The sequence below is a fragment of the Dermacentor silvarum genome, chromosome 1 (assembly GCF_013339745.2).
Source record: "Dermacentor silvarum isolate Dsil-2018 chromosome 1, BIME_Dsil_1.4, whole genome shotgun sequence".
In the NCBI taxonomy this organism is placed as follows: Eukaryota; Metazoa; Arthropoda; class Arachnida; order Ixodida; family Ixodidae; genus Dermacentor; species Dermacentor silvarum.
The window spans coordinates 257,262,594-257,279,410 of NC_051154.1; the positions used below are offsets into that span (position 1 = coordinate 257,262,594).

At 46.5% G+C, this 16,817-nt stretch overlaps 1 protein-coding gene across 1 annotated transcript; it reads left to right on the plus strand.

The window, feature by feature from the left end:
* Window positions 1-943: 943 nt before the first annotated feature.
* Window positions 944-4,935, plus strand: LOC119437073 (notch-regulated ankyrin repeat-containing protein). The gene has a single exon (XM_037704144.2). It carries the CDS (start codon window positions 1,069-1,071, stop codon window positions 1,381-1,383), a length of 315 nt encoding a protein of 104 aa, XP_037560072.1. The 5' UTR covers window positions 944-1,068; the 3' UTR covers window positions 1,384-4,935.
* Window positions 4,936-16,817: the final 11,882 nt, after the last annotated feature.

Genomic DNA, 16,817 nt, shown 5'->3' on the forward strand with positions numbered 1-16,817 from the left:
CCGATGGCATTTTTATGCTGATGCGACCGTCCCAAACAGCGATCTCCGGAAGCGTTCGCAGCGCGTGTGCGCGACCACTGTTCAGTGCGCCGGCGCAGGGCGGCGCTAGTGGCGCGTGTTTCGCTTGGCTGACGGCGAGACAGCGACGCATCGCTGAGCGCACGCAACCGGGACTGCGAGTAGCGGGGCAGAGCTCCGGTGCAGACGACACTTAGTCCGACCCAGTGAATCCCTCGAGAGACGCTATGACCGCGGTGACGGAAAAAGACTGTGCTGCGTGGGAGTACAGGAGGTGCCTGTAACTTCTTTTATTATAAATGTTTTTCAGCTACCTTAGAGGGGTGTGATATCTTATTTTACGGTACCGGTGATGGGCTAATGTGAAACTGTGTTGAATCGATAAATACCTGGAGAAGAAAGCTCCGGATCAATCACAGGCAAGGCTGTTACAAGATTACTCAGCCCCCCTCCCTCTTTTTATTTTTATTGTAATTGTCTCCTGCCTCTAGAAAAATGGAGGTGACTGGAAGCAACATCTGCTACAAAGTCTAACAAGTATCTTTCTTTCTTTTTTTTTTTTCTTTAATAGGAGTTCGCACAATGCTGACGAGAAGTCGAAAAAACGCTGCTAACGAAACGGCCGTTGCTGAATGCACAAGTGTCGGGGCTGGAGCCGTCACTCGCCGAGAGAAATTCCCACGGAGCCCCTGAATTCCCACGGTTAAGCTCCGCCGCAGTGCAAACGGCAGCAGTGCGGCGAAGTTGCGCGAGATGGCGCTGGCGCTTAAAAAGAAAATAGAGAAAAGAGTTACGAGCCAATCGGCGCGCGGTGTAACGTGACCGAAGGCCTTTGCCGGCCGCTCATTGGCTGCGCACGCAGCGCGGGAAAGCGCCGCGCGCCGCCTGGCGCCGAAGCGCCGCTTCCAAAAGAGAGGGGGCCCCGCCGGGGCACTTAATGGCATCGGGCGAGCGGTTGGCGCCGGTCACAAACTCTACTGCCCTCATCTAGTCGCTGCGGTCGGGTCCGCTTGTGTGCGTGTTGTGGTGTGTGCGCGCGTGTGTGAAGCCATGTCGCAGACGGAGATAATGTCCCAGGAGGTCTTCCAGCGTGCCGTCAAGAAGGGCGACGCCAGCGAGCTGAAGCGGCTGCTGCAGCGCTGGGAGGGCTCGCTCAACGTCAACCTGTACGACCACGAGGGCCAGACGGCGCTTCACAAGAGCGTCATGGAGGGCAACCTCGAACTCGTCAAGCTGCTCGTCAAGTTCGGCGCCGACACGCGGCTGGCCAACAGGGACGGCTGGTCGGCGATCCACATCGCCGCCTACGGCGGACACCAGGACATTGCGCTCTATCTCATCTCGAACAGTGGACCCCGTCGGTAGCGTGTGGTGGCCCTCCCTGCTGGGACAGTGTGCGCGATGCTCCTGCGCTGGACCAATCAAATCTCAGGAACAGACTCCCGACGACGCCCCGTCTCTTCTCAGCCCGCCGGCGTGCTCGCGCCGTGCGCAAGACCCGGACTCGGCGCAGACAAGGTACCAACCACACCGAACCAAAGCATGCCACGATGACCCACCTCACCATCATGGCACGTTTTGCAGAGCAGAAGTCGCTCTCTTATGGCAGTCTGTACATACGCGAACGTTTTTTTGTGTATGGCTACATTTCCAAAGGCTGTAGCGAACAAGTTCCTCCTTTGTATTGACTAGTAATGCCGGTTTAGTTATGTCACAGAATATTGTTGCTTTGTTATTCTTTTTTTTATTATTATTATTTCCACGAGACAATCCTGGTCGCAGGGCAGCAAGTAGGCGCAGACCAGGCGTGCGCGCGACCGCCTCCTCTCCGCTCCAGACCTGTCTAATCTCATTCTCAGCATAGCGATGCTATCGGCGGATCTCCCGTAGGCCCTCCTCCCCTGCTCGTATTTCGCTTCTCTTGCAGCGCCGGCTCCATTGTAAGCGGCGCTGGCTGCGAAGCGAAAACCGGACTAGACCGGACCGCGCGCGCAGCTCTCCTCCTCCTCTGAGAGACGCGCGCGCAGCACTGCTCACCTCAGGGTCACCTTTCGCATCCCGTAAGGTGTCGCGCCTCGCTTGGCTGCTCGCGCTTGGTGCAAAAAAAAAAAAAAAAAAAAGCGTTCGATGGAGGTGCCGGCTCCCGGTCGGCGCCTTCACCAACCTTTTGTCACCTCCGCGTAATTCTCCTTCAAGTTTTGGCACCTTGCTCGGTGCGAGTCCATGCTCGTTTAACAAATGTGATCGCCGGGAACATTTGCAAAGTTATCGCACGCTTTTGTAAACATTATCCAGACCACTGGTGGTCCATTGCGCGTTCGGTGAAGTTGGTGGGTCCCTGCGGTAGCTCGATAATTTGATGGACGGATGCATCTTGGGTCGTGAGCAACGTCCGCAGGATGCTTCCAGCAAACCTGTTTTTGCTGTCCAGCAAGACATGGTTTGCTGGCTGCAGCTATGGGTGCGCGAAGGGGCAGAGCTCTGTTCGGGAAAAAACAGGAGTCGTCTTTTCCAGCGCTTATTAGGGCCTATTTGGTTGGCATGGCATCTTAACAACGCCATAACCACCTGTAGTCCCCATGCCTAGGAGCCCCTCAACCTAAACCTCTTAAATTGTTTTTGGTATATAGTCAAGACTTTGCTTTGCAATTATGTCATTTTACGTCCATTAATCAAGAATGCAGCAACCTATGCTGCTCCTTTAGCGCGATTCGTCGCATCTACTACTAGTAGTCATTTGAGTCTCTTAATACGCTGCGCCAAAAACATCATGGCTGCCGTTAACTCGCGGTTCTCCCACCGCGTGGACTCTTGTCGGCCTGTCATTTGCAGGTCTCGCTTACTTTTTCGTAGTGTTTTCTGTTTTTTCCATGCTGTCTGTCTACTTGTTCTAGAGCTGGTCTTGTCGCTACTCATCGCGGTCACCAAACAAGTCGTTTTGTGATCGCGACGAGTGCTATTCTGTCTCTCGTCTTTATTCCTGTTTTGACTGCGCTCTCGCGTTACGGAAACCCTACAGGTGTTCCTTGAGCTGCTACACACGCACATTGAAGCGGCTCTCGTTACTAAGAAAAAAAAAAAGAACGAGCGATGATCCGCCCAATTTTGTCCTGTAGGGAATGTCGGGAAGGTCTTGCCACCGCGGAGAGAACGCGCGCAAGTGAACTCGCCACCAGCCGGGTTTTTTTTCCCCCCTTGTCTCCCGGCTTTCAGATTGCTCGCTGCAACCATTCGGCGCAGTTACATGCTGGACACAGAAGTACGGGTTGCGCTACGCTTCGGCCCTTCGCAGCTCGCCGTCCACACAGGATCTGCGGCTGTGCGAACGTGGTACGAGCGAAGAAAGCAGCGCCGCGTTTTTCCGTAGCGATGGGAGCGTGTAGCCCCGTATACCACCACCGCCAGCCTTTTTCTATACAACTCCGCAGGGCGCGAACACAACCGAGCCATGCCGATCATTCCCTCACGCTTTTTTATTATTATTATTTGTTTTTCGCCCGTGTGTGTATTTTATTATTATCCTCCCTTTTGGCCGCGCGCGCGGCGGGAAAACGATTTGGCGCGTCATTAGCGAGCGCCCACACGGGACCGGCCGGTGGCCGTTTTCTCTTCTTTCTCACGGCCTCTCTCGAAATCGCGCCGATGTCCTCGTTCCGAAGGAAATGCGCGCAGCCACAGCGGCTATATGTCTGTGGTATAGGTGCGCGAGCCGTGTGTGTGTGTGTGTGTGTGTGTGTGTGTGTGTGTGTGTGTGTGTGTGTGTGTGTGTGTGTGTGTGTGTGTGTGTGTGTGTGTGTGTGTGTGTGTGTCGCCCGGGCGATTTCCTTCCCTGTACTTTTCTTCGTGCAATCCATCGGTGCTCGGAAGACTTTTAATGCGAGATGGCAATCGGCCAGTGCCTTGACGGGGCTGTTCCGCGCGCTCACCGGGGAGGAGGGGTGCCCTTCCTTCCTATTCCACTCCTACCGCCAAGGACGCCGGTGCTATTCGCGTGCACAATGGGTCGTGGCCGCTCCTCGAGCGTATGTCGCCGCTGTCAGGAACAGGGTCCTCAATAGCGGGCGCGCTAGGGGCGCGGCCGGGATCGCGGGCACGTTGCTTGACCCGCGCAGTCTCTCTTACTTTCTCGAGGGGGAGCTCACTGAAAAGTAGAGCGCTCGGGCCCCACACTCGGTGTCTGGACCAGTGGTGTAGCCGAGGGGCGGGACCACGTGGGGCCGGAAATGACGAGACCGACCCTGTACTTGTACGCAGCCATATATTTCTTCTCCAATATTTCACGGCCCTCCCACCCAAAGAAACGAACTGTATACCTCACCCCCCGCCCCAGATTCTTCGCTTTGTAAACGAAGAATATTATTCGCGTCTACACCACTGGCCTCGTTGTTCTGTGTAACCACCGGTGTCTGCGCGGCCTGCGGACAGAAAAAGAAATTTACACCGACTCAGGCCAGCTAGAAATGATGTCCACAAGTTCCTTCCGTAGTATTCTCGATCACGGCGAGCGATGTGTCGGCTCTCGCCAGTGTGCTCGGTGCTCCCACTGGGAACGAGCTTGAAAAGGTGTTTCGCGTGAAACTATGGAGCATGGGCTGTCACATCGGCAATGTTTGTCTCTGTGCTTTTTTTTTATTATTTGTCTGTACTTTGGAGAGAATCGCTTGTGTACGTTGGTTTCAACAAAGAAGGAAGCGTACACACACCTTTTTGTTCATATCGAATATTGTTAACCAAGAATGTCACCATGCGTCTGTGCAAGCTGTGAAGAAAAAGTATGTGCTCATGTTGCCCAGTATTTTTTTTTTTCATGACTGCCAGGCAATGTCACATTTCTGTACAGCTTTTTCCTTTATTTTGTCCACGCTAAACGTGGCGTGTATGTATGTGTGTACAAACAGAATGAATGACTGAGCGACACGTTGTTTGATTAAAATGTTTATTGTTTGCTAAAACTGTCTTTATCGTTTCGTGCTCGCGTCCTGCCTCCAAGTTCTTCTCTTTGAGAAAAGAGAAGCGTCCAAAGGATGCACCTGCTGCAAGAAGTCGCCAGACCTCTTTCCGTCGCCGTCATTTTTCCTTCCTGTTTCCAGAACGGAGAGGAACTGTGATACGTGCCTTTTTCACGAGCTGTGGAACAGATGAATTAAAAGGCAACGACGACAAACACTTGACGGTTTTTACACTTGAGACTTGACGAACGCAAACGGCTTTGGGCGCACAAAAGGAACCTTTGCGCACCCAAAGCAACACTCCCTGCTTGCGTTCTTTTGGCCCTGGTGCAACGTTTGATTTTGTAATCCTTTTTTCTTTCCTTTGTACGCCTTTTTGCATTCTTTTGGAAACATTGCGTACCCAAAGTTAGTGGACGCAAGACCCCGAGCTTCCAAAATAACGCAGGACCTCATGCAAAGTAGTACAAAAGAACGCAAGAGCGCAAGCCGGGCGTGGCCCTTTGCGTACGCACAGGTCCCTTTGGGTACCCAAACCGTTTGCGTACGCACAGGTCCCTTTAGGTACCCAAACCAGTTTGCGTATGCGAAATCTAAAACTCTCTAATGCAACGTAAGGGTAGGCAAACGCACAAAAAATGTAAGCCGGCAGGGCGCCATCAAGTACCTGTCCAAGCCAAGAGGTCCAAGCCAAGCATTCATCCTGTCGTTTCCATGACTACGCATCACGTCAGGCCTACGGACGCCGGAATCGCCGAAAGATCTCAGAAATGGGACGCGCTATACATCCTTTCATATCTAGCGTTTCAGAAAGGTAATTTCCCCAGTTAATGGCGGAGAACGGTATCGAGAACGCAGCTATCCCGGCAATTCACTCTAAAACGGGAACTATGGGTGCCGCCATATTTGACAGCGATATTCCTTAGCTTACCTAAACGCACCGTACGTTAAACTCGCCAAATGACGTTACGTTAATATACGTACGTAAGCTACAGAAACGCGATCATGCGCCGTGAGCAGAACGCCTTAACGAGCGTGAGCCTTTAACGTGCCTGCTTGCGTACGCAATATTAGAACTGTCTACTATTTACCATGACATTACCAATACTGTCGACTGCGCGTGCATAGTCGGCGGCAGTGTGGCTAGCGTGCACATATTGTTTCTCGATCGCATTGTGACGAAGTAATCGAGAAACTGATGTCTACATGCTAGCCACATATCAAAGCACGTGCACTATTCTCTCGAGTCCTGTGCACACTCATCGGCAGCATGGCCACACTACCTTCACGCTTGGCTTTTTTTCAGCAGGATATCAGCAGCAGAAGGATTGGTTGCAGGTCAGCTTGACGTAACCAGAAAGGTAAGGTTCGTTTTTCTCATATTCTTTCTTCCGTTAATTTGCACATCGTTCGAATGGTCTAAGTAGTGCATAAGGAGGTCATTGGTCCCTTCATGCACTGCTAGATCGTCCTCGAAGACCCTGAAGGTTGGACAAATTGATCGCTCACGTGAGTGAAAAAAAAAAAAAAAGAAAACAGTGCAAGGATGACGGAATTCAGGAAGACAAAAGCCAAGCTGCGTTTTGTCTTCCTGTGCGCGACGTCAGTAATGCGCTGTCAATTCCTTCTGAGAAAGAAAACTTCGCTATGTCGTTTGCCTATGACTAACTTCGCGCATCTCGTCGCCATTTATGTTTCTGGATTGTAGTGACTTTTGTCATTATGTAGTCATTTCTAGAAAAAAAAAACATTGCCAATTCTGCGTCACAGAACGGGGAAAATAGGCTGTGTTCATAGGTTCCTGGGCTTGTAGATATGTTATCTACTGTAGTATATATACGACGCATACGCGTACAAGCTTTAATAGTTTGTTTTGTCTCTGGTTACACCGAAGCTTTCTTTTTCTCTCCCGAAATCTACGCCGCAGAGCTCACGAAAAAGAACCTAAAAAGCAGCCTTGCGTCGTGCAGGTATTCCAATGTTCTCAATGCACGTCCAAGTTTGTGGTTTACCAACCGGCGTTGCCAAACGACGGGGCAGCCATATTAAAGCCATTAATGGCTTTAATGCGCACTCATCATATTAAAGCCATTAATGATCAGCCATATTAAAGCGTATACACCCAAATTGCCGTCAAGAGCAACGTTACTAGATATTCAAGAGGCCCAGTAGTTGCTTAGCACGCTTAAATGTCTTCAGTTAGTCTAAATGTTCAACGGGAATGCTATTTGTTACATATCGGCATGTCGCATTCGAATCTAAGCATCACTAGTAATTGTGGCTCAAAAACGAATTCAATGTGCCCTTCATATTTGCTCACAAATTACGCAGTGTATACGCAAGGTGTTCAGCTTCTGCGGATTTTAGCCAATCGGCAAAATTTGCTAGGCTTTTCGCTCGTAAAGATTGTTTAATGTTCATTACCAGGAATTTCGGACATTTTTTAAAAAGATTTTCGAAGGGGTGGTGTCCTAAATTCCGGGACATGATTATTACTCGTTATATACAGTACAATATTAAAATATGAGTGCCCTGGTGCAACGTTTGATTTTGGGACCCCCTTCTGTATAACATACTACATGTATTTTACATTTTGAAACACATAAATGATTCTCGATTGTTAAAAAACCGAGCCTGGTGTATGCAGAGGTGGACGACACATGTCTAAATGCACAGTAGCACAAGTCCATTTTGGGACATTCACCAAAAATGGGTACATATCCAGTGGCCCAAGAATGGGGTAGACCAAACGTAAAGAAATTGAAAAATGAACGAAGGCGTTGAATATCATACTTTATTTCATAAGAGGTATGCGAGCTTAAGAGAGAGCAATATATGCACAGGTTTCATGTGATTTATTTATTGATTACGCAGAACATAGGTGCGCTCACTGGCCCTACTTTGGCGGTCAAAATTCCGTGCCATAGATGATACGAGCCGGCGCATCCGGCGAGATACCCACTCTGCCTCGCCAAACTCAGGAGGGGTATATATAGGCAAAAAATGAAAAAAAAAAAAAAAAACGTTGGCGGCACTTTACATAAAGCGAAAGTTAGATACGCAGGTAGGTGCGGTTGCGACAATTAGGTACGCGTAGGATAAAGGGATCATCGGAAGGTATCTGATTACAAAGATTATAAGAACACATCAGCTTTGTCTTAATAAAGTTATTATGAAACCACTTGACAACTTCTTACGAATCATACTGGAGATTAGCCGTAGGAACCTAATGATCAGAATGCTTAGATAGACATATTGAATCGCCAGAATATTACCATTTGATGATATGAAAATCTATTACCAAGAGCCCTGGCTTATACCGCCCTCAATAGATGCCCGCTATCGCTATTCACCACTGTCGGTTTTCAAGACGAACTACGAGAACTGCTTTGTGAATAAGGGCCTGGAGCGTGGTGGCTCGTGAGAATAACGAAGCAGATAATATAGCCACGATTCCAGACACTGACAACCAACTTGAACGAAGAACTTTGTCTGTGGAACGCGGATCTCTGTTCCAGTGGGGCCATGTAAACAATCGGGGCCCGGATGTGGGAAGCTGTCTCCCGCAACGGCTTTCCGAATCCAATCGGCCAATTGCGATAGCCATGAGAACGATGGTGGCGACCGATGACAAACAGTTCTGAGAAAGAAACATACCCGCGTGCGTGATTATTCTGCCAAGATCGTAGCGGTCAAGTTATCCCCCCAGTTAGGGCACACGTATACACTGTACAAACACACAAGAATGATTCAGAAAATGAGCAGCGATTATGCTGGAGGGCAATACCTGCTGTCGTGAGGTCAATTTTCCGAAGATATTCATTTTTCTAGCTAATATATATATTTTTTGAGCACCGTTGCTTCAGCGGCACTTGCGAATAGGTGAAGCAAAAGCGCGTTTTATTAACAGAAAGGAGAGAAACAAGCCTTCGGTCTTTTGCAGGAGCTCTGTCACACGACGGGTATAAATTGACCGCTAAGTCGAACGTGACCAAAAATCGGAAAAACTTAAACGTGATATACAGTGCCGTGGTCGCACATTCAGCTTAATATAATACACTGTGGACTATACGGGGGGATCATGTTAAAGTTTTTTCGGAATTTCTAGAAATCGCCTATGGCAGATAGCATAATTGCTGTTCTTAAGCTGGATTATTTGAAGAGGTGAACATTACTAGCGAGAGAAATCGAAACACATAGTCAACTAATGAACACATGTTCATTAACTCCTGAATTAATTACTTTACGGCACATACTTCAATTTACGAATTGTAGCCGGTGAGCAGGCGTATCCACTCGGAATGAATTTCCATAATGAGACCAGTTTGGATATATGCGCCATCAAACTCGCCGCAAAAATGCACTGTTGTTCCACTTACTTTTTTATGAAAAGGCTCTTTGCTTTGAAGCAAAAAAAAAAAAAAAAAAAAAAGTAACTGGAACGTCCATGTATTTCGGCCCACACTTTAGGAAATATCTCGAAACTGGTTTCATCCTGGCAATCAATTCAAGTGGATACGTCTTGCAAATTCACCGGCTGCAATTCCTAAATTGCAATATGCGCCGTAAAGTAATTATTGAAGAAGTTAATTAGTAATTTTTTTCTAATGAGTTGAATAAGTATTTCGATAACTCGTGCTAGTAAATAATGTCCGCCTCTTCTTATAACCCAGTTCGAGAACAATAATTATGCTATCTACCACAAGCTATTTTAAAAAATTTCGTAAAACATAAAAATGATCACCCTGTATATACTAGTGAACTTTTTCTGCGCCCGCGCAGTTAATATGCTACTTGCATTAATTCTGCCATTCCACACCAGTGAGACGTATTCAAGTAACGGGAGACATAGGGGTGTGAACAATTTGAACAAGGGAAGTGGGGCATGGAAATCTCTTGTAAGTCTGCAGACAGAACGCGCTTAGAGTGGGCGGAGAAGCTTGACGTGCTATCAAAAAGTACACCGAGATAGCTCATTATACGATCGCTCTTACGAACAATTCTAGCGTAAGAGCTCTTTGTGAATACGGGCCCAAGGGCCGAATTAAAAAAAAAAGAAGCCTTTCGTTCGTTAATGCTCTTTGCTATTGGCTGGTCGCCTTCGATGGTATGTATAGCACCAGGATTGGTTTGAATTTTTTCTTACAAACAATTCGAGCGAAAGAGCTTTTCGTGAATACGGGTCCAGAATGATGGTGACGTGACACATGACGGCCAGGTTATAACTCGCAGTTTGGGGTTATACATGAGCGGCTCCGCGGAATCCTGCCGGGCAAATGGCACTCACTATTTCCAGAGAATGTCGAATTATGTTTCCTTAGCAGCAGCGGCGTTCGTTGGACATGGAAAGGACGTCGACACCTGAAGAATATCGACAGCGAACCACTAATCTGGACGAGCAGCGTGAGCGCCTAGTGTGCTTGAATCGAATGTCAGACAAAAAACAGGGCCCGCATTCACGAAATCTCTCTCGCGTAAGATTTCCACTCATGATAGCAATCGGTGTGATGACGAGACGATAGTCGTGGCGATGAAAAGACGCAAATTGCACTAACGTAAGACAAGGTTTGAGAGGGGCAGAATCCGCAATGTTTTTCATGCGGAAGTGTTGTTCGTCTTTGGTAGGCCGGCCTCGCTATCCTCATATGTCCTACATCACGGTTCACTGGCATCTGCTCTTACGAGAAGTTCAAGGATGAAAGACCACGTGGTCTGATGAAAGGTAAAAATCTTATCTTTTGTACGACATCACTTTTCATGGAACACACGTTCACTACTTATCATCCAAAGCCAGTCAGGCACTCAACTTTATCAGAAGGAATTTCCGGCAAGCCCCTCTTGAACTCAAAGAATTATTATACCTAACTAACGTCCGTCCAATTTTAGAATATGGCTGTTCTGCTTGGGATCCTTACACAAAGCAGAACATAAACGAGCTTGAGCGTGTGCAGAAACGTGCTGCCCCGCTTCGTTTCTGGAAACTATGACTTCCGGAAAAGCACTACCACAATTCGGAATGATCTGCGTTGGCCACCACTAGAGAACAGGAGGAAATATCTTAGACTGTGTCTTTTGTATAACATATTCCAGGGCAGAACCGGTATTGACAAGGACATGCACATTAAGCCACCAACTTACGTGTCTCATCGAACCGATCACTCAATGAAAATCCGGGAATACAGGTGCGCAGGGTGAACGTTTGTAAGTATACTTTCTTTCCGAAAACAATTTATCATTGGAATGACTTACCAGATCATATTGTTACTGCTGCTCCGTCATCTTTCTCTACTCACCTGCAGCGTTTAATGTTTAACTTCTGATGCACTGTTTTGTCACCAAGCCGTTTGGTGCGTCTTGGTCTTCCTCATCGCCTTGGTTGTTGAGGTCTGTTTCTTATGTCCTGCAGAGTTTGCATATTAATGTGTATAATCGTATCCTCTTGTATTATATTCTTGTATTGTATTCTGAAGGATGTTGTTGGCCTGCCAGTGTCTGCGGCGTCTGGAAACGTATGTATGTATGTAGTATGTATGTATGTACGGATTGATCTGATTCCCATTTTTCTGTACTCCCCCCTACAATAATGCTCGTTGGGCACTGTAGGTATTGTAAATAAATAAATAAATAGACATAGACACTTTGTCACACTTCTCTCCAAACCTCAAGATATAAAGGGTTCTAGACACACTCTTACATCGTCTACGTACATGTATGTACGGCTCGAAGGGAAGCACGCAGCCCACTTTCTATGTGGTATATGGAAAAGGATCTCTTCGAATAGTGTAGTACACTGGGGCATCCCAGAAGCTTCTGTAGAACACGTCCTCAACAAGTGCCCACAATTTGACTTACATCTGGGGACACTTTGTTGTCGTCTTGACGTATTAAATAGGCATCGCTTGTTTCTAAAGAAATCGCTCGGAACCTGGCCCTGTCCATATATAAACAAATGTAAGCTGTAAAATAAGTGCGCGATTTTTATGCCGACAGTGACAGACAGTCCTCGCTACAATTTACAGAGACGATCGGTCGCAATCGCGATAGCGCGCTTGGACCAAACAGCTTTAACAGAGAAAACGATTTTAGAATGCCGACATCACAATACATCGCAGCGGAGGGCGACGAGAGCTGTGTTGCAGTTCTTAAAGTCTACAGAATTCGACAAGCGGCTGTGGCCTGAACTTATGATTACAGTGCTACAAGTGCTGCTGTGCTGTGCATTGCTTGTATAAGGTGACAGTGACCGACTGTGATTGTGTATCTGTGCTCCCTTTCCTTCTCTATCTCTACTTTCTGGTCACTTTACCTCCCCTTTCCCCCTCTCCCCTGAGTAAGGTAGCAAACCGGCCTTCCCCCTCTGGTTAACCTCTCTGCCATCCCCTTTCTTCTGTCTCTCTCTGCGCTATTCGTGTGAAGGAATTTTAATGCTTTTAGCATTCGTTGAAAACTTCACGGCACTTCTCGGCATGTCCGTAGGTGTCTAACCTCTTTCGCGCCAACTTGGGTCACTGTGTATGGGCCCGATAGACAACTTGGGAATAGACAACTTGGGCAATTGGTTATGCGCAACTGCATGTGCCACTGCGCATGTGAACATCCTTGATCAATCCTCCAGAATGGGTCAGTGGCACTGGATAGGTACCTGGATAGACAAAGCAGAACAAGAGGCAACCAGAAGATTGAAGAAGTCAGCTGCAGGGAAGCGAAGAAGTCGGCATCAAAAGCAGCCGGGTGCGGAGAAAGAAGTGGACAGAATGGGACCAGAGCGTGCATTGAGCGAGGACCGTTCAGCTGCACTGAAGTGAAGATGATGTCGGCAGCAGAAAATTGAAGATGTCCGTTACACAGAAATGAAGAATTTGTCAATATGACGTGTCGCTACATTGCTTCAATGCTAATAGCATTAACGTCGACATTCACCGTGAGGAGGGTAATGCCGAAATGTTTCACCTGTAACGTAATGATGATTTCCTCGTGCCATTGACATTTTTTGTGTTTTCTGTGGTGTGTTATTTCTTTTCTTTTTTGTTCATATCAATTTTATGACAGAACTATTCCGGGATAGTGACATTTCGGGCGCAGTGCTGCGAAATGAAGCTGCTCATGCTTGTCACAGATCATACGCTGAATCTGCGTTAGGCATAACTTGTATATATTTGCAACTTAATCTCAAGTTCTTGGTGTGTTTCTAGAGTGTATGTAGCGTTTCGCTCACTCTGATCTATTGTGAGGGCTTTTGAATATTATCATTTTTTCCTATTTATATTGTTCTCTCGTTTAGGGCACGGGCTTAGGCCCATATTCAGAAAACGCTCTTACGCTCGGATTGCTCAGAAGAGCAAATTTCAACCAATCCTGATGCTGGAAATACTATCGAAGGTGGGAGGCCAATGATTAAGAACACTTACGAACGAAAAGCTGTCTGAATTCAATCCTAAGTGCATTGTACAGAATTCGGCACAAGCAAATGTTTCCACAAAATTTATTTTATTTATTTATTAATACTGTAAGCCTTGACAGGCTCTTACAGGAGTGGGAACAAAAAATAAAAAGTACAGATTGCTGTAACATTCGCGGTGCTGGTCACACTCTACGTTGGGGCCTGCAGATAAGATTGCCCCGCTTGCAGCGATATCTTTTCTTTTTATTTTGCCACACCCTGATTGGCTACGTAGCGCACAAAAAGCGCGTCGCTGAAAGAATAAACGGGATTGTCTTCCTGGCACTGCGTGGGTCGTCTGTTCCTTGGGCCGGTCGTCCTGCCGCCCTCGGCGTCGAGCCGCCGAATACGTAACATTGCAAAGAATACATAAAAAGTAAAAAAAAAAAAAAAAACTTAAGTGGTACAGACTAACAGGAAAGGGTACACATTAGACACTAAGTTTGGAATAAGAACTGCAAGCGGCATACGCAGTAAAAGCATACACTAAAAAGAACTGCCATCAGCACACAGATGAAAAGCATACACTCCGTGAGCAGCGCTTTTTTTTTTCTACAACGGCGGAACTTGTTGATTAAGAAATTTTTCAATCTTGACAGAAAAAGCGTTAATAGATTCTGAGGACACAATGTCGCGTGGCAGTTTATTCCATAATTCTATGACTGACGGAAAGAAGGAATACTTGAATGTATTACAGCGGGAGATAAATGGCCTGATACTCTTGTCGTGGTTTGTTCTGGCTGAGCGCTGGTATGGTGGTTTTAGGTACTCTTGTTTGCTTATATTAATGTTGTCATGATAAAGTAGGTAAAGAAACTTTAAAGCAGCAACGCGTCGGCGAATCGCCAAAGTTTGAATGTTTGCCCTGTTGCGTAGTGAGGTTATGCTGACGTCACGTGAGTACTGCGAATACACAAACCGAAGAGCTTTATTTTGAATTCCCTCCAGTTGATTAAGAAGGTAGATTTGGTGCGGATTCCAGATAATACTGCCGTATTCAAGGATTGGCCTTACAAGGGCCTTATAACTTGCTAGCCTAGCTTTGGAAGGTGCCAGTGCAAGTTTCCTGCGAAGGTATCCCAGCTGTCTATATGCTTTTGTGCACGTCTGTTTAATGTGAACATCCCATTTTAATGTGTTTGTGATGGTAACACCCAAGTATTTAACTGTATCGGCTTCTGTTACATGTAAGCCCATTAGATGATACGCAAATTTTAACGGTGCCCTTTTTCGAGTTATACACATAGATGAAGTTTTTGCTACGTTAATTTCCATACCCCATTCTTGACACCATCTGGCAATGTTCGTTAAGGAGGAATTAAGTCGTATCTGGTCATTAACCGTGCGTACTGTAGTGTAGATGACGCAGTCATCTGCAAATAATCTTACTGTTACATCAGGTTCAACATGAGAATGATGTCGTTAACAAATATTAGGAAAAGAATTGGACCGAGCACAGACCCTTGTGGAACACCGGAGTAGACATCTAACTCTTCAGATTCAGTGTCATTTATTTTAACATACTGACTGCGGTTTGAGAGATAGGCGGCTATCCAGTGTACTACGTTAGTGTTAATCCCGATATTCTTAAGCCTGTCAATTAATTTTGGATGGGGCACCCTGTCAAAAGCTTTGGAAAAGTCTACGAATATTGCGTCAGCTTGAAGTCTCGAGTTAATTACTGTAGCAAAGTCATGCGTTATTTCGAGGAGTTGAGTTACGGTAGAAAGACCTTTACGAAACCCGTGTTGTTTGGGGTAAAGTAGATTGTTATCTTCTAAGTAGGAGGTAATTGCTTTGCTAATAATATGCTCCATCATTTTACAACAGCAACTAGTGAGTGAAATCGGTCTGTAAGTGTTTACCAGCAACTTATTACCTCCTTTGTGAATCGGGAGGACCTTGGCACGGAGCCAGTCCATCGGAAGGGTGGCTGTTTGAAGCGACGCTACAAAAATTATATGCAAAAAAGGAGTTATCTGCTCTGCGTAACGCCGAAGAAAAACATTTGAAAGATTGTCAGGACCTGGAGATTTTTTGACGTCAATCTGTAGCAATAAATTAAGTATTCCTTCTTGAGTTACGACTACTTCAGACATTGATAACGGGGGATCCGTCATAGTTTCATTTTCTGTAATCGCAGGGGTACGTGCAAAAACGGACTGAAAGTATCTGTTAAATGTGTTGGCGACAGTGTGAGCTTCACCAGTTATAATTCCATTTACGTCGATCTGAGTCACGTGGTTCTCAGGCCTGGATAGGTAGCGCCAAAACTTTTGTGGGTACTGTGTCATAAAATTTATTAGTGTCGTTGAAAAGAAAACATCTCTTGCCTTCCTTAAAGCTGTTTTGAGCTCACCAGAAAGTCGGCGAATATCTTCAGGATTACGTTTTTTCTTCCGCATCCTTTGTAGTTTTCTTTTTAGGTGGATCACACTACGCGTAATCCATGGGTTTCTGCGTTTTGTACGTTTCAGTCGCGTGGGAACGAGCGTTCCCTCACAATATGTTATTATGTCTTTCAGTTTAAGCCATAGATTATTCACAGTACTATAACTTTCGATTGAAAAGGTTTCTAATGCTACTTCAAGGTAGTCGATGATGCTGACATCGTCAGCTCTATTGTAGTTTTTAACAGCTACACGTGATTCAGGAATTGGTCCGCTAGCGCCTATAGTAACTGTTAGCAGCAGCAGTTTATGATCTGATATGCCCTCTTCGAGTGTGATGTCGGCTGTTAGATGATTAGAGACAAATGCAAGGTCTAGTATTGAATATGTTTGCCCTTGAATGCGCGCTGGCTCTGTGACAAGCTGAGATAACGAAAAACTAAACGCTATGTTCAAAAGCAGTTCAGAACTACTAACATCTCTACTACCGGCTGTGAACGTGCTCCAATCAATAGTCGCAAGGTTAAAATCACCAGTAAGAATTAGTTTAGTACGATCTTTCAACCTGCCACAAAGGAAGTCGTGAATTTTCATTATGTAGTCGTCAGACGCGTTTGGTTTCCTATAAATACCACCAATCAGTACGGGTGACTCATGGACATATACAGTGCACCACACACTTTCATGATCTGGAATACCTTGCTCTTTGCGAAAAGGTAAGCCCTGCCGTACTGCTATGGCGACTCCGCCCCCGCGGCTGTCGCGGTCGGAAGAAAATAAGAGGGAGGAACTATTTCTGAATCATCAATATCAGAATATCATGAAAACTTCGCTTTGGTAAGTGCTGTCCGTGATTAGACATCGCCGCGGCGATTGTGTCGTTATTATGCAGATCACTATCGTGAGCGGCTGAAGCCCCCTCTCCCTTTTGCTGTTCGCACACACTTTACGTGCGACCTTTCTTAAGAAGAGTTCAGGCGTAAGAACGTTTTTGCGAATGCGGTCCCAAAAAGGTGTTAA